The sequence below is a fragment of the Larimichthys crocea genome, chromosome I (genome assembly GCF_000972845.2).
Source record: "Larimichthys crocea isolate SSNF chromosome I, L_crocea_2.0, whole genome shotgun sequence".
Lineage (NCBI taxonomy): Eukaryota > Metazoa > Chordata > Actinopteri > Sciaenidae > Larimichthys > Larimichthys crocea.
Window position 1 is genome coordinate 39,127,553 of NC_040011.1, and position 24,165 is coordinate 39,151,717.

Here is a 24,165-nt window from a genome sequence, read left to right on the forward strand (position 1 = left end):
GATTGTTTCTCTGTGCTTGAAATGACTAATGTTGCCCAAATGTTTCCTAACCTTTTTACCACTTAAGCATAACACCGCATGACCAATGTTTACAGACCCTTTTAAGCACTAATTAACCACTTAGTTGCCAGTCAAATTAATTAAAACGGGCCTCTGTTTGCAGGAAGTAATGAATTCCGCCCTCCTTTCTGTCAAGCTGAAATACGCCTGTGCTTCCAACACGAGTGTCACCAGTGTCTCTGAGGAAATTCAATTAGTGTGACCTTTTCCATATTCTCAAATTTCTTACATCTGTTTGCATGCCAGACAAACTTAGAAAGGTCGTCAATCCTTCTGTACAAACACTTTGTGTCTTGGTTTTCCCCTTGAAAACTTGGCAGTACAAAACTGGAAGACGTTAGAAATACGGGAACATTTTAATTTGACTCGAATTCAAAACGGATGTGAATTACTAAGTCTAACCCAACTGTCTCTTCTCTTCGCCTGCTCAGTTGGACAGCGCCATGTCCCTCATCCAGGCCGCTAAGAACCTGATGAACACAGTGGTGTCCACCGTCAAGGCCTCCTACGTTGCATCTACTAAATACCAGAAGAACAAAGGCATGGAGGCCCTTAATATGCCAGCCATCTCCTGGAGAATGAAAGCTCCAGAGAAGAAACCACTGGTGAAGAGAGAGAAGCAGGACGACGGCCAAACCAACAGAGTCAAGAGATCCTCTCACAAGAAGCACATCAACCCTGTGCAGGCTCTGAGCGAGTTCAAAGCCATGGATAGCATCTAGACTCCCCTGTTTTTGATTGAAGGGAACACAAAATATTGACCAATGAGTTAAGAATAGATAGAGCTCGTCATTCTGTCAAAAAGAAAATGTTTTATCATATTTGTTCCACCTCTGCGTAGACGGCTTGTCTGTTTGACCCATTATATTCCTACAATGCCTCATTTGTATTCCATATTCCATTCACATTTGCTCTAGTCTGTAGCATTAACCGTCTCTCCTCTGGAAAATGCAGTTAGAGGGAAACCAACTGGACAAAAGCATTTTTGTACATTTGCCCTTGTTTTTTTTCCTCTTCCCGTTTATGGGAAGAAGTGAGTGGATTTCATAAATATTCTGAGAACTAATTCCGAGAGGCTTTCGATAATCTTGTATTCTAACCAGTTTTATAGTAATACTGTTGGGTCTCTGGTGTTTTCCACTATAATGTTTGATTATGGCTAAATACATTCTGTACTGCAAATATCAACTATGCAAAACTTCAACTGCCTACTTGTTTTAACGTGAGCAATAACTGTAGTTCATTTGGATGTGCTGGGCTAACTGGTGAGATTTGTTTGGTTCATGAATATGAACAAAAGTCAATATATTTTCACACTTCCTGCATTTAAAAAAACAACAACTGTGTACTTACTTGTTTTGCCAGACTGATCTAAACACTATTCACAGTGCTGACTTTGTACCCCCTTTATCATTTGGACTTGTAAATGTATATTTCTTTATGATTTAACCATCTCAAGTTTAGTTTTCTTTGTTGTTGTTTTTTTCATGTTCATATGATGCAGCAAATCAAAGGTGACAGAGTATTCTTCCCGGCCATCCGCTTTGCTGCGTAACTGGTACATGGTCTTGATCCTGCCACACAGACCCACCCAGTTCAGTCCAACTTTGTAAATAAACCTCGACTCCTTTAGAGTCTGGGAGAACCCAGTGGGCTTAAACAATGAGTAGACCCCCATGTCGCTACTCTCCAAAGCCGACAAGCTTCATTAACTGTCAATGAGACCAAACACCTCCACAATCTAAAGAATGTGTCCAAATTGAGGGATCAATATGTTTTCTCTCCACAGCTTAGAAGTAGGCGAAGCGAGGAGGGGATTTTACTGACTTTAAACTCTTGCTTATTGTTTATATTCCTTGTCCTTAAGCTTGAACACTAATCAAGATGTCATGCACAGAGTTTATGAGGAACTAGAAATAAGTTGCCATGTGTTGGAGCTTTAAAAAGGAAGAAACAGGAGAAAAGATTTTTTTTATTTTTTATTTTACTTCAGGTAACAACTGTAGGATCAGAAACTGTGCATCTTGTTTTCTAGTCATGCATAGTATTCTCCTGCATAGTGATCCAGTGGTGTACAGCCAGGCTTTGAAATCCTGCTGCCTTGGTCTAGGGGCTGAATCTTTGTTTTGCTCGTTTGACATCTGTGAACTATAGCAGGATAGGATGAGTATGCATGGTTATTTGACAGGTGGATTTTTTTTAACTGTTGTGAACCGAGCATTTTGAAAGCGTTTTTTTTTTTCCCTCACAGTTCGTCTCTTGCTGTATTTGATTTTGGATTTGAAATCTTGAGTGATATCAAACTACGTTGCTGTGGATTTTTTTGTTATTGAGAGCTGACTTATTAGTGCACACGTTTCTTGTATTCATGTGCCTGCTTTATATCTTAATAAACAATGAAAATTAAACTTTCTTCTTTTCTTATCTGTTCCGCAGACTGAAGTAATATGTTTTTCTGCCCTCACTTTAACCCACACATTTGAGTTGGTTTAGCAAAGTTTAGAGAGAAAGAATATTTTTTCACTCTCAAAGGTAACACAAGTTTTAGCACACTGCCAGATATGCTGGTGTGTATAATTAAGCCATTATTTCATGTATACATACCCATATCGTCTGCATTACTGAGGGCTGTATACAGTACTCTCTTGTAACTGCTGTAATTAGGTTGTTCTACTGTTGTGGGTTATTTTCTCTTTTAAAAAAACAAAATAAGTACAGCTTTTAACATCAACCACATCCTTCTGGTGGTGTTTCTTCAACAATGGCCCTGTGAAGAAAATGCAGTGGGAGACTCACCAGAGTGCACAACGTGAAGATAAATATATCTGAAGGAACAAAGTATTTGGAATGAAGCATGTTTTTTTTTTACCCCAAAGTGCTGGAGTAATCACACATCACAGCCAGTCTGAGTCATGGCAGGAGAAGAAAAACATAAATCCTCTCTTCTTTGTTCTTACACATGCAGGTCAGATGAAGTATCATCATGTTTGGGGATTTTGTGATGACTGTTATTTATTCAGTTGGTCAGTATCCTCACTGATATACATCCACATTGGATTTCTGTCTGTTTTTAGTCCTGCTGTGTTGGGTTAAACAGAGATGAACACTGGAGTGACTTTACTATGGAAGCCCTAAAAGGCCATACATACATACATACATTTTATTCCACCCGTTTTCCCGTGATAACGAGATAATTTTCCTCCGTTTTCCGAGAACTTGAGAAAACAAAACGATAGTCTAGTGTATTAAATCAAGTGCGCCCGTATTACAGAATGTATGGCAAATGAATGTAGTCCATGATACGGAGCGAGCAAACCTATTACGCCACTGTAAAATCCCTTTGATCCATAATTTCTGACAAAGGTTGATACACTTGATCTCAGGACTGGAATGAGGATTAGCCAAAGTGTACAAACCTTTGTCAGAAATTATGGATCAAAGAGATTTTACAGTAGAGTAAATATTGCACATAATGCCTTTTTCAATTCAAAATAATGAACTTTGAGGCTGAATTGCTCAAAAATGATGATACAGTAAATATGCTTTATACTGAGTGAGTGAACAGTCAGTATGGTCCTGAGGTCAAGTGTATCAACCTTTGTCAGAAATGATGGATCAAAGGGATTTTACAGTGGCGTAATAGGTTTGCTCGCTCCGTATCATTTTTGAGCAATTCAGGCTCAAAGTTCATTATTTTGAATTGAAAAAGGCATTATGTGCAATATTTACTCTACTGTAAAATCTCTTTGATCCATAATTTCTGACAAAGGTTTGTACACTTTGGTTAATCCTCATTCCAGTCCTGAGATCAAGTGTATCAACCTTTGTCAGAAATGATGGATCAAAGGGATTTTACAGTGGCGTAATAGGTTTGCCATACATTCTGTAATATGGGCGCACTTGATTTAATACACTAGACTATCATTTTGTTTTCTCGAGATCTTGAATTAATTATCCTGTTATCACAGGAAAACAGGTGGAATAAAATGTATGTATGTATGGCCTTTTAGGGCTTCCGTACTTGGATAACTAATGCACAGGTGATGCCTACGTCACGTCAGGTGAGCATGCGCAATACCCTAAGACGCAAAATTAAGGTAATTAACGGACATTAAAAAAACAACAACAGACTTCTAAATGTTTTTTATTTACTCTCCACCCAAAAACTTCATGTCAGGATGGAGGTGAGTTGGTGTAGCTCCAGAGGAAACGGTAGAAATAGAGGTAAGGGAAGCTTCGAGCTAGTGTGCGTCAGCTTCAGGTGCAGCTACCTGGTGTGTTTGCGTGTGTGTCAACCCAGCGTCCTCCACCTGTTTCAGCTGCCAGGTGGCGGGAACATTGCGACTGACAAACCAAACCAAGTTAAATTGCGCTCAGGTGTGTGTACATTATATAAGGACAGGAGTAACCTGTTAGTGTTGTGGCAGAGCTGCTGGCTGCACTTGCTGACACATCAGTGGACCCGGACTTTACTTTAAATATACACGGAGCAGAAATGCCCTGACTTTCTCCACCTCCTGTTCCTCATGTGAAATGTTGTTTCAAACTTGTAAAAAAAAAAAGTCATTTCACTGAACATCAATAAGTCATGCTTTACACGCTGAAGGACCAGCATAGCCGGGGGTCCAGCTGACCTTTTGAGAGAAACATTACCCGCTAGTCCACTAATGACTGGAAGGTTATTATCCCGGGGTGGTGCTGCAACACCTACACACACACACACACACACACACACACACACACTGCCTTCATCACTTTCACTGGTAAGTGATATTTTATTTATTTATTTTATTTTGAACATTGCTACTTTCATGCCCCTGATGTGTTTTTTGCACACACATGCTTCAACGTGCTTTTTGCATGCTTCTCTGTCAACATAGATATTGCTGTTTGCTCCTGATGGATACAAGTCATAGATCTTGTTTCACACATGCCTCACACTCTGTGACGTGTTGGTACTTTGTGTGGGTTTGTAATGCATTTCTGATCTAATGTCAGTACACCCCCGATGGCCATGAAGTCTCTGATTCTTCCTCCTTGTTTAGTAGCCTTGAAGCTGAAGCATAAATCTTGTTTCTCGTGCAGTTGTGAAATGGTGTGTGATGCTCTTACGTGCTTGCATGTGCTAGTACACAGTTTTATATTTATTTTTTATTCATGAAGTCATGTCGTCAACATTTGCTTAAATGCGGCTTCAAGTAAAAAACTTTTTTTTTTTTTCCGGATTGTGATGTTACTACTTTCTCAACACTACTTGCACCACTGCACAAAGTTGAAACTATCCTCCTCACTCCAGAAATGTTACTGACACCTTCACTGAACTTGTACTTTATAAAACAAATCACTATGTGGTCCTATGCACACGCTGTTGTCTGAAAAAAGAAAGAAAGAAAGAAAGAAATAGGTGGGAAAAAAAACCTTCCTCAGCAGACCTAGTCAGCACGGGTTGTACATTTTTCAGTGGTCTTTAGGCTTGTACCCTTAAATTCATTGTGTGACTCAAGTCCCATAACGACCTATTCATTATCACCCATATTCATGATCATAAATAGAATTTTAAAATATAAATCTTCCACTTTATCTCAGTGTAAAATGGGCCCTTATTACGAGTAGCCAGGTTAGGAGGAAATCTGCTTGCTACTACGTTAATATATCCAGGCTGTTTTAAATTAGGCTGCCTGTGGAAAGAAGCAGTGCCGTTGGAAACTGTAAAGGCCTCACACATGAGTTAATGGTATTAATAAATCTCCCATAGATTTCACTGACTTCTGTGTGTCGATGTAGCCTCTGACATGAGTCAGAGTGTTGTAGTGCATGAAGAAAACAAAAGAAAACCAAAAGAAAACGTAACCATGTCTGTCAGAAGTTGAAATTACTTTTACTCGACTATACACAGGTACACCCCAAGGTAACAAACTTCACTGGACAACAGAAGTTGTAGGGACTGAAACATTGTAAATACAACAATGCAGACACAATGTTGCAAAGCAAACATACCCAGAAATGATAGATTTGTCACACTCTGCTGTTGTGGTCTGTTCCTTATCACACAGTGTATGCTCCATAAACTTGTCTAGTATAGTTTCTTCTTCTGCTTATCTTAGTACGAACAAAATAATTGTTACAGCTTGACTTCTTAAAATGATCTCTTGGTTATTTAGCTTGTAAACAAGATTTGGTGATGCTGTGCTGAGCCAGTGTAGTTTGGCTTCTTGGTCTGGAGCTCACAGTAGCTGTCGAGCTCTCCTCGCTGGATCATTGGCTCTCCTCGTACTCAACGGGGTGCTGCTGCTCGAGGTTGGGAAATAAGGTTTTTGTATTGGACCTTTTTTGTTGTTACAGGCTCCTTGCACTCCTTTTTATTGGTTTATTGTACGACCCCAATTCCAATGAAGTTGGGACGCTGCGTAAAATGTAAATAAAAACAGAATGCAATGATTTGCAAGTTTCACAAACCCATATTTTATTCCCAATAACAACATACCATGTGTTGAAACTGAAACACTATCTTTTTATGGAAAATATTAGCTCATTTTGAAATTGATGGCAGTAACACATCAAGTTGGGACAGAGCGATGTTCACCATTGTGTAGCAACCCCTCGTCTTTTAACAACTGTCTGTACATGTCTGTACATGTGATTTCTTGGAGTTTTGGGAGAAGAATGTTGTCCCTTTCTTGTCTAATGCAGGATTTTTAACTGCTTAACAGTCCAGGACCTTCATTGCTGGATATTTCATTTTATCATGCGCCATATGTTTTCTATTGGTGAAAGATCTGGACTGCAGGCAGGCCAGTTCAGCACCCATACCCATCTCAAGCCACTGTGTTGTGAAGGATGCAGTATGTGGTTTAGTATTGTCTTGCTGAAATACGCAAGGCCTTTCCTGAAAGAGATGTTGTCTGGATGCGGGCTTATGTTGCTCTAAAGCCTCTATGTACTTTTCAGCATTGATGGTCCCTTTCCAGATGTGTAAGCTGCTGATGACATAGGCACTAATGCAACCCCATACCATGCTGATAACAAGTTGTATGGTCCTTCTCTTCTTTAGTCCGCAGGACACACCGCCCATGATTTACAAAAAGAATTTAACATTTTGATTGATCTGACCTCAGAACAGTTTTCCATTTCTCCTCAGACCATTTTAAATGAGCTTTGACCCAGAGACGTGGATAGGGTTCACATATGACTTCTTATTTGCATGATGCAGCTTTAGCTTGCATTTGTGGATGTGTTCACAGACAGTGATTTCTGGAAGTGTTCCTGAGCCCGTGCAGTGATTTCCAGTTCGAGAATCATGCCTGTTTTTAATCCAGTGCTGTCTGAGGGCCCGAAGATGGTGGGATCTTCAAAGTCTTCATATTGAAGAACATTTTTCTGAAATTGTTAAAAAAAAACTTTTTCTTTTTGCTCGTCATTTTTCCGAGGAGCTCTCTTGCTGTCAGTTTAAAATTCATGCAAATCATCCATGGTCCAATGATAGTAACTGTCAAATTTACAGTAGGCTCATCAGATGTCATACTGTAGGCTTAAACATGTTCACATAGAACTACTGTCACTCACAGATGGATATAGTCCTGTAGTCGAGGAAACGGCGAGAATTATCATTTAAAAAAAAAAAAAGGTTTTATGTTTGGCTGAAGTGGAAAAGTGCAAAATGCAGCAGTGCAATAGAAACCAAATATATCATGACTTAACGTGACTCTACTGGAGCATCGCACCTCTGATCTTCTATAGAATGCGATAGATAATGGTATTGTGATATAAATTGACAGCTAGCAGTTAACTGTAATGAAAGTCTAGAAGTAACGACACATGCCAATGGATGAGTGCAAAAACCACACACTGTAATGCCCATCAAGGACGAATGGAAATGAAAATTCTGGTGTTAAAGCCAAATTCCACTGGGCAAGGACGCAACACATTCTGCGTGCGCCGCGTCCGTCAGAGCTATTCGTGGCTGTTCTAGTCAATGTTTCAAACCCCACCGGTCCCGCCGTGGTCTGTTTCAGAAGCGTCCCAGAAGCAGCTCTTCGCTCGGCTTCGCCAAGAATACGCGTCTGTTCTATCTTGGATGGACGCCGCGAGCAGCCTGCGTCAATCTACTCAGAGCAGCCCGAGCTGACAGTGAGTCAGACAGAAACGGCATAGAGGATCCGTTTTGAATTTCAAAATAAATCACCCGTGCAAACTGCTGCGGAAACAAACAAACTATGTCTAGCCTATTTACATTTTAGAAGCACATAAACCAGCAAATTTGAGCAAGTAAACAAAGTCTGGTGGGCAAAACGCTCCTTCTGAAACACACGTGGTGGGGCTTGAAGTCACGTAAAGAACGGACCAAAGCATCATCGCGGCTGTGACGTGACGGAGGCGTGCGTGGTGGAGTTTTGACGTTACAGTTCTCATTTAAATCTGGTTATAACAACAAGTCACATTTCAGGGCATTGCCTCAAAAATGATTTAGTGCTTCAGTTCTTCCATCACAACTGTTCAAAATAAATTCACATGACAGTGGTCGTCAAACAAAACACGGTTTAGAGTTGCAGTTGTTCGAGGCATGTCAAAATTGTATGCATAGTGCGATGTGCCTCTAGGCTTATAGATTCTAAGCCTCACCTCATGTTTAAGCTGCAGCCCACCGCAGTTGTCCCCAGGCACATCTCTGTAAATACAGCTGATCTCCAGAGAGTAGTTGAGTCTTGACAGATAATAAGAGGACAGGTTCTCCTCTGATGTGAAACGGGAGACCTAAATCTTCTGCGCTCTTGTAAGTAAAGCAATACAGTGCAGCTGTGTGAGGCATTTGAATGCAGATATGACACAAAGGTGACAGCACAGAACAGCCCCTCATGTCAAAACCCCCTGCTGCTAGTTTCCCCACCGTTTCTGTTTTGCTGTGTCACTCAAACTGCTGTCGTCGCATGGCATGTTTGAATGAAGTTTTATCAATCACAGTGGTCAACTGTGACAGTTTAATCAATAAGGTAAGATTCCCATTATTTTAAAATTAGAAGACTCGGGCTGGGGGAGGCGGGCCGGGCTGTCGAGCCATGCTATACATAAACACAGGAATAGAGAGGCTTCTGAAGTAATAGCTGTGAACCAAGTGAGAGAGAATTGGCAATAAAGACGGGCTGCTGGACTGACAATCTGTCAGTGCCAAGGTGGTCGTCTCAGATAGATGGACTTGGCTTAGTTGGAGCATAAATGTTAAATATGACTGGTTGAAAGGATCAGTGGACGCCACACAGACTCCAGAGTGCCGTAATGCCAAATAAAGTAGTTCTTACCAAAATGTCAGTAGCTATACACGGGGTCCAAGAATCGAGTGAGTCCAACTGGACACCAGGAAGACTGTTGTTGGAGTTTAATGCTCTCCAGTGCCTACACACAGACAGCAGAGCGTCTTTGTGCCAAGCTTCTTTTCAGTGGACTCATTTGACAAGTTTCATGTGTACAATATCAAACCAAAAGAGGGACTGGATCATAGTTTGTTCACTCAGATGAGTTGCTTAACAGTCACAGCACAGACAATGAGATGTCTTCCCTCTATTTAACAAACACCAGAGCTAACTGGGAGGAGGTGAAACTTCCAAGTAAATGGAATGTATTAAATCCAATTTGAAGGTCTTCTGTCAGTTCCTCTGACCTTATAAATTTAACCTTTCCAGGACGTCATTAATAATGACATCTTCACATTAATATTTTTTTTTGTGCCGGGAGCAGTCTGGAGGAAAAAGCTTCCAGAAGTCCCCTAAAGCTACAGCTCCAGGCTGAGATCTGGGAATTTGGGAGAACAATAATTACCCGAGGGCCAGTAGGAGAAATGGTAACTGTTGTACGGCACTGAATTGTATATTGGCCTGCCCGTATCAGGTTTATAGTAGCACAGTAACCCACTTGTCATGTTAATGGAAGTATTGTCCATTGGGGGATTTCATTTAGCTTTCCTTCGTAGAATATAATTAGCGATGAAGTATGGAGCTTTCAATCTCGTTACTGTTCATCTCATAGAGTGTAAAATTCTTCCCCTGTTAGCTGGCCAGAGATTTTTATTGTGACTGCTGAGCATTAGTCCCAGTCTTTTTATAGGCATCAGTCTGCCAATGGCGAGCCATGTTATTGTAAGATGAAGAGTTCAGCAATACATGCATTACTACCACTCAGCTTGTCAGGACTGGTTATGGTGGTAAACCAGTGAGTGAATGTTAGAAAAAATTAAGTTCAAATTTAATGGTGTGTTTGAAAATTGATATTTGTGGTGATTATAAAAATGAAACATAGACTCCAGATCGAACATCATGGTTCTTAAGTAAATTGCTGGTGGAAATAACCTACCCAATCTAGCCATAAAATACATTGCTTTCCCCCTTAGGAGCGGGGGGCTCCATACATGGCTGTCTCACTGAACACATTAAATTTCACATCTTCCCCTTTTTCATGGCATGGCTTCTGAGACCAGTTACATGAAATCTATATTCTAAAATCGCCTCTTTGTAATGTGAGTGCAGGCCCAGGCTACTTATCTCTGGGCTCATGGGTCTGAAAACATTGTATAGTTGGATGCTATGTAATCCAGTGAAATGGTGCCAGCATTAAAAAGAGCACTATCTTTTCATTTAAAGTCACTTTTATAATCAGCTCCCAAGGAATCACAAAAAAAGGCAGTAAAAAGTAATAGAATCAGCAGTGGCACAGACATAGGTAATTATGTTAAAAACTCCTTTCACGACTCAAGCATGGGGAGGAAGGGGGGTAAAAAAAAAAGCTTAATACTGTAGGCCTAAGCCTTGCAGTGAGGGCTGCTGTCATTGTATTGGAAATAAATGGCTGTGGTGAACATGTGTGTGCTGTCCGGGACGATTTGTGTGATGTAATTAGATGTAAAATGCTTTTTAGCTTGCTCTTTAATTGACTTGTGGCTAGAGTGATTTGTGGCTATCAGGTTTTCCCCCTCGTGGCACGGTGTTGTCTTCAGTCAAGGCCAGTGGATTATTTGCAAACACCTAAATCCAGTTTCTTGAGCCGGACTTATTCGATCAGCTCTTCAGCTCTTGTGTGATTTCCACAACCCTGAGGAAAGACTGCTTTAAATATATATTTCTTATTCTAGGTGTTAAGATTTCCTCAATGATACTCTCAGTTGCTTTACTTAAAAAACATCCTGACAGCTATTTAAACAGACCCATATATTAAACATTCAGTCGAACACTTTTGCATAAGGTAATCCAGTAGTGTCATACAGCATTGCTGACTACCAATCATCTCATATGTATTCCGGGTACCCCGGCACTGTATTTTAATGGCTGACATCTCAGGGCTGCAATTCAAGTGTGATTTATATATTCTCAAGTCATCAGTTACAATCAGATCCAAGGATCGGACTTTGTGCTCACAGGACGAGCATAGCTAATGCAGTGGGGAGGAAAAAGGAAAGAAGAAGAAGAAAAAAAAAAGAGCTGTGTCACATTCTCCAATTTTTTTTGTGTGAAAATTTGAATCAAAGGTGCCGCAGTAGGGGAGGAGAAGGTTTAGATAGAGAGAGGAAAAGAGGGGTGACAGGGCTCAGCATTGGTACGCAAGCCTGTGTCTCATCCTTAAACCAATTTCCTTCCTCAATACTCTGGGGAGTGGTCTGATTTGCACCATTTCCTTTCTCCCAATAAGTGTTTATCCTGCTTTTACAATTAGATCTCGCTCCCAGCTAAAGCATTAATCAAATAGCCAGACATATTCTCTGCATTTGAAGATTGAGGGAATGTGTCCTACACGTCTCCCTCTGTGGTAATAGGCTGTGAAGCAGCACAGTTACTTGTTAAGTAAGCGTCTCACACATACTGTACGCAGATTTGAGAGGTCAAGAAGATTTTAGAGAGCTTGGAAAGTGAGCCAGAGTGAAGATTATTCAAAGATATGGTGCTGGGAAACTTGCTGTACAACTTCCTGATATTTCTCTTATTTATCTTGGTTTGGTATTTTACTCTCTTATATCTTTTTTTTTTTTTTTTAATAACACTAATATTCAAGAATTCAATGCCTTAGATGTGCATAGTATGATAACTCTATTGAAAAGCCCACAAATGATATCCTGACATTGTTTAAAAAAAACATATTATAAATATTGGGCAGGTTTGGTTTGTCCATTTTGGGCTCCTGTAAAACCAACGTGGTGGACCCTCTCCCTCTGTAGATATAAAAATGTTCATTCTAAGGTAACAAGCACAATGTCATGTGAAATGAAAAAATACTACTATATTCCTTTTTTTGCCATATTTTGTAAAGTAGAGATGTTTTTCTGGACCTTTTTTAAAAAATAAGAGAGAAATGAGAGTTTTTTATGATGGGCAAAGAGGCTAGCACTACATAATGGAGTGATTTAGCAAAGGAACCATGGACCTCATAGTTCATGGTTGCAGTATTGTGCGGGTGTGTGTGCTTTTCTCTCTCTTCATAGCGTAATGTCAATAGAAATCCAGTACAATCACTTAATGTACTCTACTGCCCCACTCTACATATGGGCTTTAAATGCTTTAATCGAAGACCTGCTCATTTTTATTGGTGTTCTTTATAGGTAAGGTTAGTGATGATTTTCAAATGCACTCAGTGATTTGTGGCTAATTAGGCCAAGAGTTAGTTAGACCACAAAAATGTATGTTTGCTCGGTGGCTGCGATTTGACTGGTGGTGAAACAAAGGCCACGATACACAGCGGGATCAGACCTCCTTTGTAGCGAAGGCTATCAAATAAAGTACAGAGTGTAGATGAAAAGACCAGCATGTAGTGTAGTTATTACTATAGCAGAGCGAGAGCAGCATTGTGGCATTTTTCAGAAAGAGATGATTTACCAATCGAGCAGTTGCCTCTGTCACCATGGTTACCTGCGGAAATTCAGCCAGGAACATGCATGACAACCAATTTATTAATCTCAAATTGTTTCTGATAGAGCCAGAATTAGGGGTGTGGGATGGTAAAGATATAAATCATTAATTGGTCCGTTTCATTCCCTGGGATGTAGTATACTGCCAGTGTCACATGTTAATTATCATAAGCGAGACCTTCAACAATAGCTCCAGCAGCTCCAAAAAACCCGGCTTATTATTAACTTAATAATCCCTCCTCAGTTTTCAGCTTTTATCTGCTGTGAAACCAGTCCCTCCACGCTGGTGGAATTGTTTATTCTGTATTTTTCCCACTAAGAGGGCTTTGTCTGCCAACAATATTAGCAGCTCTTTTGCTGTGTTGGCCTAAATTATCTGCATCCAAATGCAAGTGGCTAATGCAGCCCTAAGGTGGGGAGTTAACACGCTGTGTGTATTTCAATATTTAATGAGATAAATGGCAGTGCTTCCAAAAAGAGTTATACAATTCTGTGGAACGAGAAAAACCACTGAGATGACAATTAGTTCTACTCCAGCACAAACTGGATTGTGGCAACAAAACAAGTTTGAAGTTATTTCCGTCTGTGTTGGCGTCCGTGGTGAAATGTAGGCAACCAGGACAACTGGATACAGTATATTGTTTCTTTTCATAAACAACTGGGCAATGGCTAAAAAGTACATTTTGTTTGGGACCATTTTCAGACACAGATTTGGTACACCAGTGAGTGTTGATGACACCAGAGCAGTGTACTGGGATTGACCCGAAATAAACTACATGCTCATGTTTGCCATAGTGAAGGAGCGTGTTACTCAGTGCAACAGTGTGGCTCACTGTGTTTCTAATGTTTAATAGATGTCTGTACCAACAAGGGAAATGCTCTTTCAGGCTTTGGCTTAGCAGAGAATATTACTACTTCACTATTTTTTGGGGTTTATATAGTAAAAACAGGAAAAATATAGAATATCACCAGGCATAATTTATGGATATCACATTAAGGCCAATAGCAAACATGAAATCAAGGCTCAGGATAATAATATTCAGCATGATCCTTTACAGTTTACAATTTGACTAAGGTTTTGGTCAGTGTTAAATAAGTAATTAAAAAAGTGATCATCCTTAGGTATAATAAAATACTTACAATACAAGCGAGGAGTTGAACCAGCTTGTAAAATTGAAGATAAAGGAATGCGGTGATTCTTATCTACGACCACAACACCCTTGTTTTTGTGCTTCTTTCCCATTATCAAACTGTACTGCTAATCCCTTTATGCTGGGAGAAGTTTCTCACTTGTTGTGCATGGAGCACGTACTCAATAACATTTTGGAGGACCTGGCTGGTGCATTAAGAATTAATTAATTCCGTGAAGGGCAGGTTCAACCTTCAGAAAAACAATGCATGCACAAGATGCTTATGCTGCCTTTTTACTTGGTATCTCTCTGGGGGTCATTCTGTCTAATGCATCACAAAGACCAGTGCTATTCTTATTCTGCTGTCTGTTTCCATATTACTGCTGTCATATATGTTGTAATGGTCATAGTCCGGTACGGTGACACCACTGAGCATGAGGGCGAGCTTGAACGGACACAGACACGAGCGTAAACGCCACTGAACTGAACTGAGCTTGAAATACACGGAGTAAATCAACCTCCCATTGTAATGAGCTGCTGTGTCGGCTGACTTAATTAAAAGTGATGTTAAATAATTTCTCTGTGGTGATGGTGCCGTGAACTGGGCTCAGCCTCACAGCGCGACCTGGTACTCTTCTTCACGCCTGATTTCAGTCATCATGCACACTTGAGGAGCTGCATTTATCTCTCCTAAGAAAGCCATCTATAACAAATTTGGATTTGAACATTAACCACCCCCTCCATCCCCCCTTTCTCTCTCTCTCTCCCTATTGTAACCCTCTACAGGGTGAGTTAATCAGGGTGATTGTCCGGCTGTATCTGAAGTGGGACGCAGAACAACAGAAAAATGAGGCTCTGCTTTGGAACAGTGCCTCAGGAGTGTCTGCTTTCTTGCCTTGATTGCACCGTGTTCTTCGAAGACTGTGTAATATGGACAACAGTTCAATATGAGGGAGTACGATTAAATTCATCTAAGGGTTGAGTGAGCTTGTCACGGCATCACTCACACACACACAGACACACACAAACACACAGTCAGTCCTATCCGGTTTGTCCTGGAGATTGATTCTGTCGCACAGAAATAGGCTTAGGATGGAGTCATATATTACAAGATGATTCAGCCTCATTAGAACAACTTCACACTGGTTCGTGGACGATGCTGCAGACATATCTTCAGTTTAAAAGCAACCAATCCAAGGTTGTGTTCATGATATCATGTCTGTCTGACATGCAGGAAGATCAGTAAACCCATGCAGCAACTTAGCCCTGTTGGAAATATGGATTATTTTTATTTTGGTTGTCAACTGAAAAATAGTGATGAAAGCCAAAACATTTCACATTTAGAAGATGTTGTAATTATCATGTCAATAAGCGAGAAAAGAGAAGTATAAATTGTCCCAAGAGAATCATTAAAATTAACCAATATCCCTTAATACATAGATGCTTAATTTTAAAATGTAATTATTGTTGGAAGTGTGTAATTTAATATTCCTTATCTTGTCATATCCTCAGTCAGCCAGTTCTCAAACAGCCCCCAGCCCCCATCAGCCAGTAGAACGGCAGAGTGCTGACAATGCAGCCGCCGTCACACTGCTTTTATAATAGCATACATCAAGCCTTAAACGCTTCGGAGAAACACTCAAACATCTATGTGCGGGTAATTCTTGTTGCCCTATAGATTCTGCCCAGACAGACAGAAAGAGTGCAAAGTAATAGGTGTGCAACAAAATGAAGAGTACACTCTGTTTCTTGTGGTGGCAAGTGATTTTTAGACTTTGGCAATCAGTGAGCCGGTGGCATCTGCATGGGGGCTCCTGCTCCTGCTCTCGCCCCAGGGGGTGCAACTAACTTGAAGTGCTCCTGTATGTAGAATGCTTTGCAGAGGGTCTTAATGTAAATACTTCATAGCATGGTGAATGGTCCTGTGAATATGTGATAGGGATAGAGGCACAAATTTGAATTAAATGTTATACAAAGTGATCATTCGCAGGAATGTGTGCTTTGTTTTGGACCAAGCTTATCCTATAGCAGTATGTATAGGATAACAGCAAACAGCTGGCTTGATCTTTGAATGTATCTACTTTTATGCTCTCTGGATTCATCTATTTGTAATTACTTTTTAGTGAGGTGTGATAGTGTTTGTAAATGTATTTTTTTGTAGCAGTCAGCCATGGTCAGCCAGTGGCCACCTGAATTGGACTGGTGTTCAGTGTGACAGCTGCACTGGCTGCCCTCACTGCACATCATAACTGATGTCGCGCTGAACTCAGTGCCCATGACTGCAAAAATCGCTGCTGCTTAATTGACCTGCAGTAACTCTGGTCAGCAGCTCATCCTTGCCTCCCGTTGTAGTTCAACAAGTCCAGATATATTTTTAAAAAAGCTGTTTTTAGACACGCACACACACACACACACACACTTGTCCTGATCTTGTTTTTGTCTTCATTAGGCTTTCATCAGACGGGCACAAGGATCTTAGAAAACAGTCCAACAGACCAGTAACACAGCATCCCAAAAGCTTATTGGTTTGTCCCTCAATAGGTGTTGGCCTGAAAAGTGAAATAGATGAGTTCTTTTGAGCTTCTGTTGGTTGACATGACAACTGTGGCCTAAAATCAGAGCATAACATCTGTTAAATAAATTAGACCTGAGCTCCTTGTTAAAATGTCTTACTTTGCTGGAGGTTGGATGTTACACATCTGTAAACAAACCTGTACATTTGAAGAATCGGCTCATTTGCAGAAAAGTCCAGCCCCCTTTTTTAAGATTTATTCTGTAATTGTGTATTCCCTCCTCCTTCTCCTTTTTTGAAATGTACCAACACCCGACGTGAAGTGTTCTGTGCTGAGTTTTTTTTGTAATGTTGCAGCACATAATGCACTTTGTCACAGAGTGTTTCATAAATGAGGTCCATTGCGGGTAAATGCATCATTTCCATAGACATTTTCATTTCAGGTTCTTGTGACTGCAGAGGGTGTGTATATGCAAGCACCAATTAATGAAGGAGTTAAATCATGAGTAGACTAGACTTCAGACATGCTATTGGCCAATTAGCTTCTCCACCAGGGTGTAATCTGTGGCTTTGCACCACACTGCCTCTGGCAGTTCTCTCGCTCGTCCTGCTCAGAGAGTTTTGTGAAGTCCAGCGTCTCACCCCATGTGACCTGGAACTGGCTGAATCTTACTCTTTCGTAGCCTTTCCCGTTGCAGACTGACAGTGACGCATTGGTTGCTGCTGGCAGAATTAGATAGATAAATAGAAAGAAATCCGTTACACTCCAGCCTAGAGTCCGTGTCTCACGTATTGATCGGGTCATGCACCAGTAGATCTCCATTTGCCTCTGCTAAAGTACTTCCTGCTTTTTCTTGAGGATGACCCTCAGGACTTACAGGTATGAAGAAAACTCTTTCAAATCTCAAAGCTTTTGTCATTCATATGACAGGAACACGGAAGAATGATGCAGCAAAACGTTCAAATATCACCTTCTCTAAAATCTGTCATGAACCATTGTTTATATATTTACAATGCTTATTCACATATCTCCCTCTTGAGCTGAGCTCTCACACTAAGACTATTGTAGGCAGGAAATCATGTGAATGTACAATGTCAAATTGCTTTTACTGCAGCTTTGCTGCCAATGCCCAGTAGTGTTTAAACTGGATCACCACAGAGCAGGGAATGACGGATGTATGGAATAGCTTTTTCAATGTGTCGTTATTACATAGCCCTAGTGTGAAAAATATAAATTCACACATACCATTAAGTGAAATGTAACGTTAGAGAGGATATTCATCCAAAAGGGTAAATTGCAGAGAATGTGGCTCCGGAAATGGAGGACTGCTGTCATACATGAAGAGAGAGAGAGAGGGGGAACCTTGACATAAAGAAGTGCTGTATGAGTCATAACCTGCCACTTTGTAGAATTGACTTGTCCTCTTTTCAATGAATTACACACTGAACCTCACCAAATCACAAAACAGAGAGTGTATCTTTCAACCATTTGTGTTGCTGTTGCGTCACATGGTTCTTTTAATCTCTGCTAAATATATCAACGCTGTGAACAGATCACTGCTTTCTCCCAGCTCAAACCACAAACCCCTGCATCTTATCTGGAGGGTGTACTCACTTTTTTTTTCTCCAAAGATTTAAAGGACTCCTCATCTGCATTTATATAAGCATCCGTTAAAGCTGGTTTCTGGTCTTTTTGCGTCTCTCGTCCTTGGACAGTCTTGAAGAACAGGAATAGAATTGAGATGCTGGCATAGGCTACTTACTCGATGGAGGCAGCAGCTGCATAAACAATGCTTTATTTCACATCCTCTTAATGTTTATTCACTGGCTCCCCGTTCGTACACTGATAGTGCTGAGTCACACCCTCATGTGCACGCTCTCTAATTATCCTGTACCATAGCAACCGTAACTTAGCAATTGCTAAACCTCTTCCATCTGAGGGGTTTTGAAAAATGTCATTATTTTTCTCTATTTATCCTTTCAAACTCAGGGAAGTATGAAGTAAAACCAGCAAGTGGCTAGATTATTATGATTTTCTATCTAGCCATCTCTCCATGAACCCTCACTCACAAAATCCCTTTTGTGATATGCTGATTTAGGTCTTTAGAGATGAAGCTGAAGTCATTAAAATGTACTTGGCTGACTTGCAAATGACTTGTAATTTCATGTAAAATGTAGAAAGTACATTGTTCAATTAAGGTGTATGCTATTAAAATGTAGTAAGGGACTTATATCTGATGTCCTCTCTGCACAACCATGCAGTACTGTCTGGAGGAAAGCCACTATGGATTCTGGGCTCTCTGACAATTAGTGACACTCTCTCTCAGCTGATGTCTTATACCATGTTGACGAACTAAACTGTGAATCGCATCGGGTGTTACACATTCATTCATACCAAAACTATGGAAGTGGGTAAATACCAACATGTCGACTCAAACAAGAGCATAGTCTATAACTAAAGTTTAAACATTTCACCGATAGCCGACTGAGTTACAGCCAGCCCTTATGTGATATGCCCAACAGTGCTGTCAAGTTTCAAAGTAAAAAGTTCAATGTGGTGGACAGTGTAGACAATGTGGTGTTATGTCAGAATCAGTCTGCTTTCAAAACTTTGCACATCAATTTACACTCCAGCCCTGTTGCAACTTCACAGGCAGGATGAGTGAAATGTCTGGCTGTGGCAGCTGAAAGTTGCTAAAACTTTCTCCAGTAATATTTTTGCTCTATAGATGGGCATTTGTTTTGATAATTTTAATGTTTACACAACTAATATACAACTTCACCCCCAACTGAAGAACCTGCAAATGTGGCTTTGTTTGGTTTCCTATTTAAATGCAGCTTACTGAAGCATAATAAGTGCAGAAAAACACACTCTCTGTAGCACTGAAGTATTGGGCTCACACAGATAACACCGGCCCAGCTGCCATAGCTGTGGTTATTGATGGGCTGTCACTGCCACTGCACAAGCCAATCATTGCTAACCTGTTCATGGTTCATTTACAAAGCAGTTATTTTTTTTCTTTCTTTTTGAAGTTGACTCTCAGCTGCCAACATTTTTAAATGACTTTGCAAAGGCAGATTTAAATATTTATAATACTAGCTGAGAGTACCCCATGTTTAGCCTTTCATTACCCTGTGTTTCAGTGCCCTGTGACGGAAAACAGAAAGGTTAAGAGAATGTGGCTCAGGTGGTCAAGTAGGATGTCTAGTAATCGGAGGGTCTCTGGTTAGATTCCCTACTCCCCCATTTCAAGTGTGATTTGAGCAAGATACTCAACCGCAAATTGCTCCCGATGGCTGTGTGGTCGGTTCGTGTGCGTATGGGTGAGCTTAGTCTCATCGTGAGCGCTTTGCACAGGAAGCATTGTACTGCTCCTGATGAACAGCTGGCCCCTTGCGTGGCAGCCTGTGCCATCAGAGTATGAATATGTGTGTGTGAATGAAATAAAAATGGGTGAATGTGACAAGTGTTGTAAAGCTCTTTGAGTGGCCGGTAGACCAGAAAAACGCTTTATATATGCAGGTCCATTCTTTCGCTAAATGTCGGAAACGCGGCTACACGTGTCTTATGTCTCAGCCTACCTCGCTTGCCTTTCTTTGACAGCTGCGTTGTGAAAACTTCCACACAGTCAGAGGACGTAAAAATGGGCGTGCTGCTCATAAGTTAAAATCGCAGTGCACCACAGAGGGTCTCTCTCCTACTGGGCTGCTGACAGCACTGTCTGACGAGTCAATCACAGTGGACGGCCATGGAGGAGGTTCAAAAGAGGTTCAGCAGACTTCACTGACAGTCATCATGCTGCCCAGCGGTCACCCTTCCCTCCGTTAACTATCGCTCTTCTACACTTCCGTCACAGTTAGTTTTGTGGTCATGTTGCCTGCTACATTGTCTGTGGTGCAGAGATTTGAAAGACAACATGTGAGTCAACTCAAGGTGTCCTCAACTGATGATGTGAATCAGTTTTCGGGGGGGCAGCTGAACAATTGACACTGTTTACAACTTACAGCTTTATAGATTTAATTTACCTTCTCTGCTGAAATTAGTGATCAGCGACTGTGTTCGTTTTAGTATGTTCAGCTTTTCCAAGTCTAAAAACTAGATGTCAAGATCCTTTACATATACAATAAGTAGTTTGTTGTAGTAGTTTTTGAGCAGGCAGTTTGTTTAGACTACATTCTGACACTGTGGTAATGAAATGCACCACAGGAGAGACAGCTTTTCAGGCTACACTAGCAGAGTTATTTGGTGCATACCAAATGATGGCATTGTTGACACCTGCTCTATTAAAAGGAATAACCTCTCCCGAATTCAAGTAAACATCCATAAAGGTTGCCGTGAACATGCCTTTGAGCCTTATGGCTTAGAGTATCACCTTGTCTGTCTCAAGAGCTTCTTCCCGTTGAAGATCTCCTGAAAATGTCTCCGATTTTCCTTCACTGACTGTCTTATCTTGTTTGTTAGTGCCCAGTCTCCGAGTTCGACTCTGCCAGATACATTCTGCGCACACACACACACACACACACACACACACACACACATACATATATATAGACTCTGAGCGAGTCGCATAACACCACACACACATGCACACTTCTCCTTTTCCTGCCCTCGCCTAAGGGTTTGGTTTGATTCATGCCCTTTGTCAGAGTTTGAGTGGGTCTCAAAGAAATAATGGTGTGACTTCTCTGGGAGTGTGGTGCCTTCCTTAATTGGTGTCTTTTCTCGCATGTACATCACATTCGCCCTTGTTCACTTGAAATCACACATCAAAGCATCTAAAAACTCCTCTCCTGCAGTGTCAACTTGAAGTTCATACCACCGAGGTCCTGATAGGAGCTCCACATCAAATATATTGAAGAAAGGGAAAAGAGAAAACATCAAATTGGAGCAGCCAGCATTGCATCTAGAGCACTCATCCAGTGTACGCAGCATTAATTCGATCATTCCTTTGAGATTATCTCTGAACACGACATTAAACAAACTCACTGTCTTGTTACAGTTAAAAAAAAAAAAAACTGCAACTACTGCAGTGACATAAATATATGACAAAACAATAGTTTGTGGTTAATTTTTCCTAACAGAAGGAGCAATTCCATGTTTAAAAGAGATTTAAGACATTCAAAGTGATTCATAGCTTCACTGTAAACACACAGTGTAACAAAACAGCAGTGCCAGCCATTATTATTCAAATGAGACTTGACAACATGCCCTTTTAATCTTAAAGAAACAACATAGGGCCACATTTTGTAGCAGATTGCGTTTGTGTAGTCGAGCATTGCCACAGCCCAACAAAGTGACAATTCCACTTAATTTAAACCATTTTCTGAAAATGTTAGTTCTTAACATTGAAAAGATGAGTGAAGATCTATGTTTTGTTTACAGTTTGCCGTTTGAATACATTCATGAATGAATGATGCTGCTGCTGAAATCTGTTGCTGTTTTTGTTTTGCACATTAGACATGGCCAATTAGAGTTAGTCATATTAACAATGATGTCATGTAAGCACGCTAATCTGTGAAATGACATCTAAGCACAGAAGGTGTTTGGAAGAAGAAGAAGAAGAATTTGGGCAAATAATTGCATAGATAATTAGAATGAAATAAATGTAATGTCTTCCCCAGCTGCTGCAAACACTCTCTTGAATGATGGGGAACATATGTCTCATGCACAATGGTTGAATTTAAGCGTGAGGTTTCCCCTGTCAGCGGCAGAAATGAATGGTCATGTTTTTACCCACTAAGGTGTGAAATTGCTGCTGTATTTGGCAGATGGGTGCGCGTTAATGCACTCTCTCAGGTCCTACTTCCTGTCCCCTTGCACCGCCCCGGCTAGCTTGAGCAGTCCGTATCACACAATGGCGTTGTGGTTTTCACAGCGGCCACTTTGGTGATAACAAAAGATTTGTGAGGGTGCTTGTGTACAAGAAATGTGTTCAATTGCGGAAACATGGTCCCAAACTGCTCTGATGGATCTGCCCAAATGGCCGTAACTCCTCGACGGTCATGCTGGCTCATTTACTGGATCTCCCAAATAAGGACAAAGACTAGAGGTTTTTTTTTCCTCCCCTCCGATGGTCACAATGATAGAAGTGGCCGTTTAATAGCTGCTTGTTTTTAGGGTAGAGAGCCATTAAAATAGCCCTGCTCCTGCCCATTCTGCAGCGCTCACATCTCATTCTGGTGTGCACTCAAACGCCAAGGTTGGAGTCGTTGGGTATACGGTCTCATCTGTGCATTGATCGCTCTGTTTTGGATCCTCTTTCATCTATAAATAATGTAGTCATCTGCAGAGTGTACTCCTTCTGAAACCCCCCTGTTTCCAGCACGGGGAAGGCAATCAGCCCTACAAGGCATGTCACGCCTGCCTATGATAATTATTTTATGGATGCCACTCTCGCTTTCTCTCTTTTTTCCCAGTGTTAAACCCCCTCTCTCTTTCTCTCTCTTTCTCTGTGTGTCTCTCAGTGACAGATGAGCTCACATTTCAGGTAGACTTACTGTTTTTTCCCCCAATCCTCCGGCATGTGAAATCCCCTCACACCTACCCCATGACATGTCATTCATAAGCTCACTAACACTGCATCAAGCACACACGGGCCGCTGCTGATAGCCAACTCCACTTGGAGGGGGTAAATAAAAACAAGAGTTGAGTCTCTCTTTGTATTTGCCTGTAAATATTGCACACACACACGCTCTCTCTCTCTGTTTCGCTCTCCCTCCCTCATTATCAATGCTTGGTTGGGTGTCTTAACCAGTGTACTGTAAATGCTTTCAATAGCAATCTGGGAGGGCTGAGAGTGTTGTGATTTCCATTCTGTTGCACATTTCTCTCTGCCCGTCTCTCGAGAGTCAGTTGGGAGGGGGGGCAGGGTTTGCCAGGACTCCCCTGAGGTTGGACACCAAGCCTCAGGCAATGTGAACAGATTAAGTCCAAGATGGAAATTCAGATTTCTTCACTTATTTTTTTTTTCAACTAGATAAAATCCGTACTGTTGTTTGTGTGCCATGGGGCAGGATGTACATTATGTCATCTTACAGCATATCGCAAATAACTGTAAATAGAAATGCTGTCATTCATGTTATGTGTCCACATGTGTTGTGTCTTCTTGAGAAATGAGTTGATATATAATGGCCGAGCACAGTTTGTGTTCCCTCTTACACCGTCACCATTTCACATTAAAGTATGCAAATGATCCAGGAGTCTGCTCAACGTCTCTGAGCTGACGTGGTTGCTCAGAGATCTTGCAGCTTTGCTCCGCCATACAAGCTGGAGTGAGTCTTTCCAAAGGACCTGGCAAATGTGGAATATCACAGTTCATTTTATTCCTTCAGATAGCCAACCCTTGTATCCCAGTTTAAACTGGCTCTTCGACTGTTCACAAGCCAAAGAACTGTGTGAATACTGCATCAAAAAGGAGGATTTATCCTTTAATCTTTTCATTCATTGCAGAGCCACTTGACATGGGACATTTCCCATTATGTGGCTTTGTTGTTAGGATTAGGGGCAGCCTCCTTTCTAATGAGATGTGATATCTTAAGTCAGAAAGAAGCGTAAAAAAAGAATAATGAATGAAGCAAAGGAA

At 41.0% G+C, this 24,165-nt stretch overlaps 1 protein-coding gene and 1 long non-coding RNA gene across 8 annotated transcripts in view; both read left to right on the top strand.

Moving 5' to 3' along the window:
* Positions 1-2,468, top strand: part of ctnna1 (catenin (cadherin-associated protein), alpha 1) — a 75,556-nt gene extending 73,088 nt beyond the window's left edge. For 4 of the 5 annotated variants that reach the window (XM_019268453.2, XM_019268455.2, XM_010737491.3 and 1 more), the window contains exon 18: positions 492-782. In XM_019268453.2, the coding sequence (XP_019123998.1) occupies positions 492-782 (291 nt within the window). Of the gene's footprint in view, positions 1-491 lie in introns of all 5 variants that reach the window. The other variant, XM_010737489.3, reaches the window with a different exon arrangement.
* Positions 2,469-4,137: 1,669 nt separating this feature from the next.
* The window catches only part of LOC113746858 (uncharacterized), a 193,449-nt gene continuing 173,421 nt past the window's right edge, over positions 4,138-24,165 (top strand). For 2 of the 3 annotated variants that reach the window (XR_003463197.1, XR_003463200.1), the window contains exon 1: positions 4,138-4,284. This is a non-coding gene — a long non-coding RNA (uncharacterized LOC113746858). Of the gene's footprint in view, positions 4,285-4,786; positions 4,824-24,165 lie in introns of those variants that run through there. The other variant, XR_003463198.1, reaches the window with a different exon arrangement.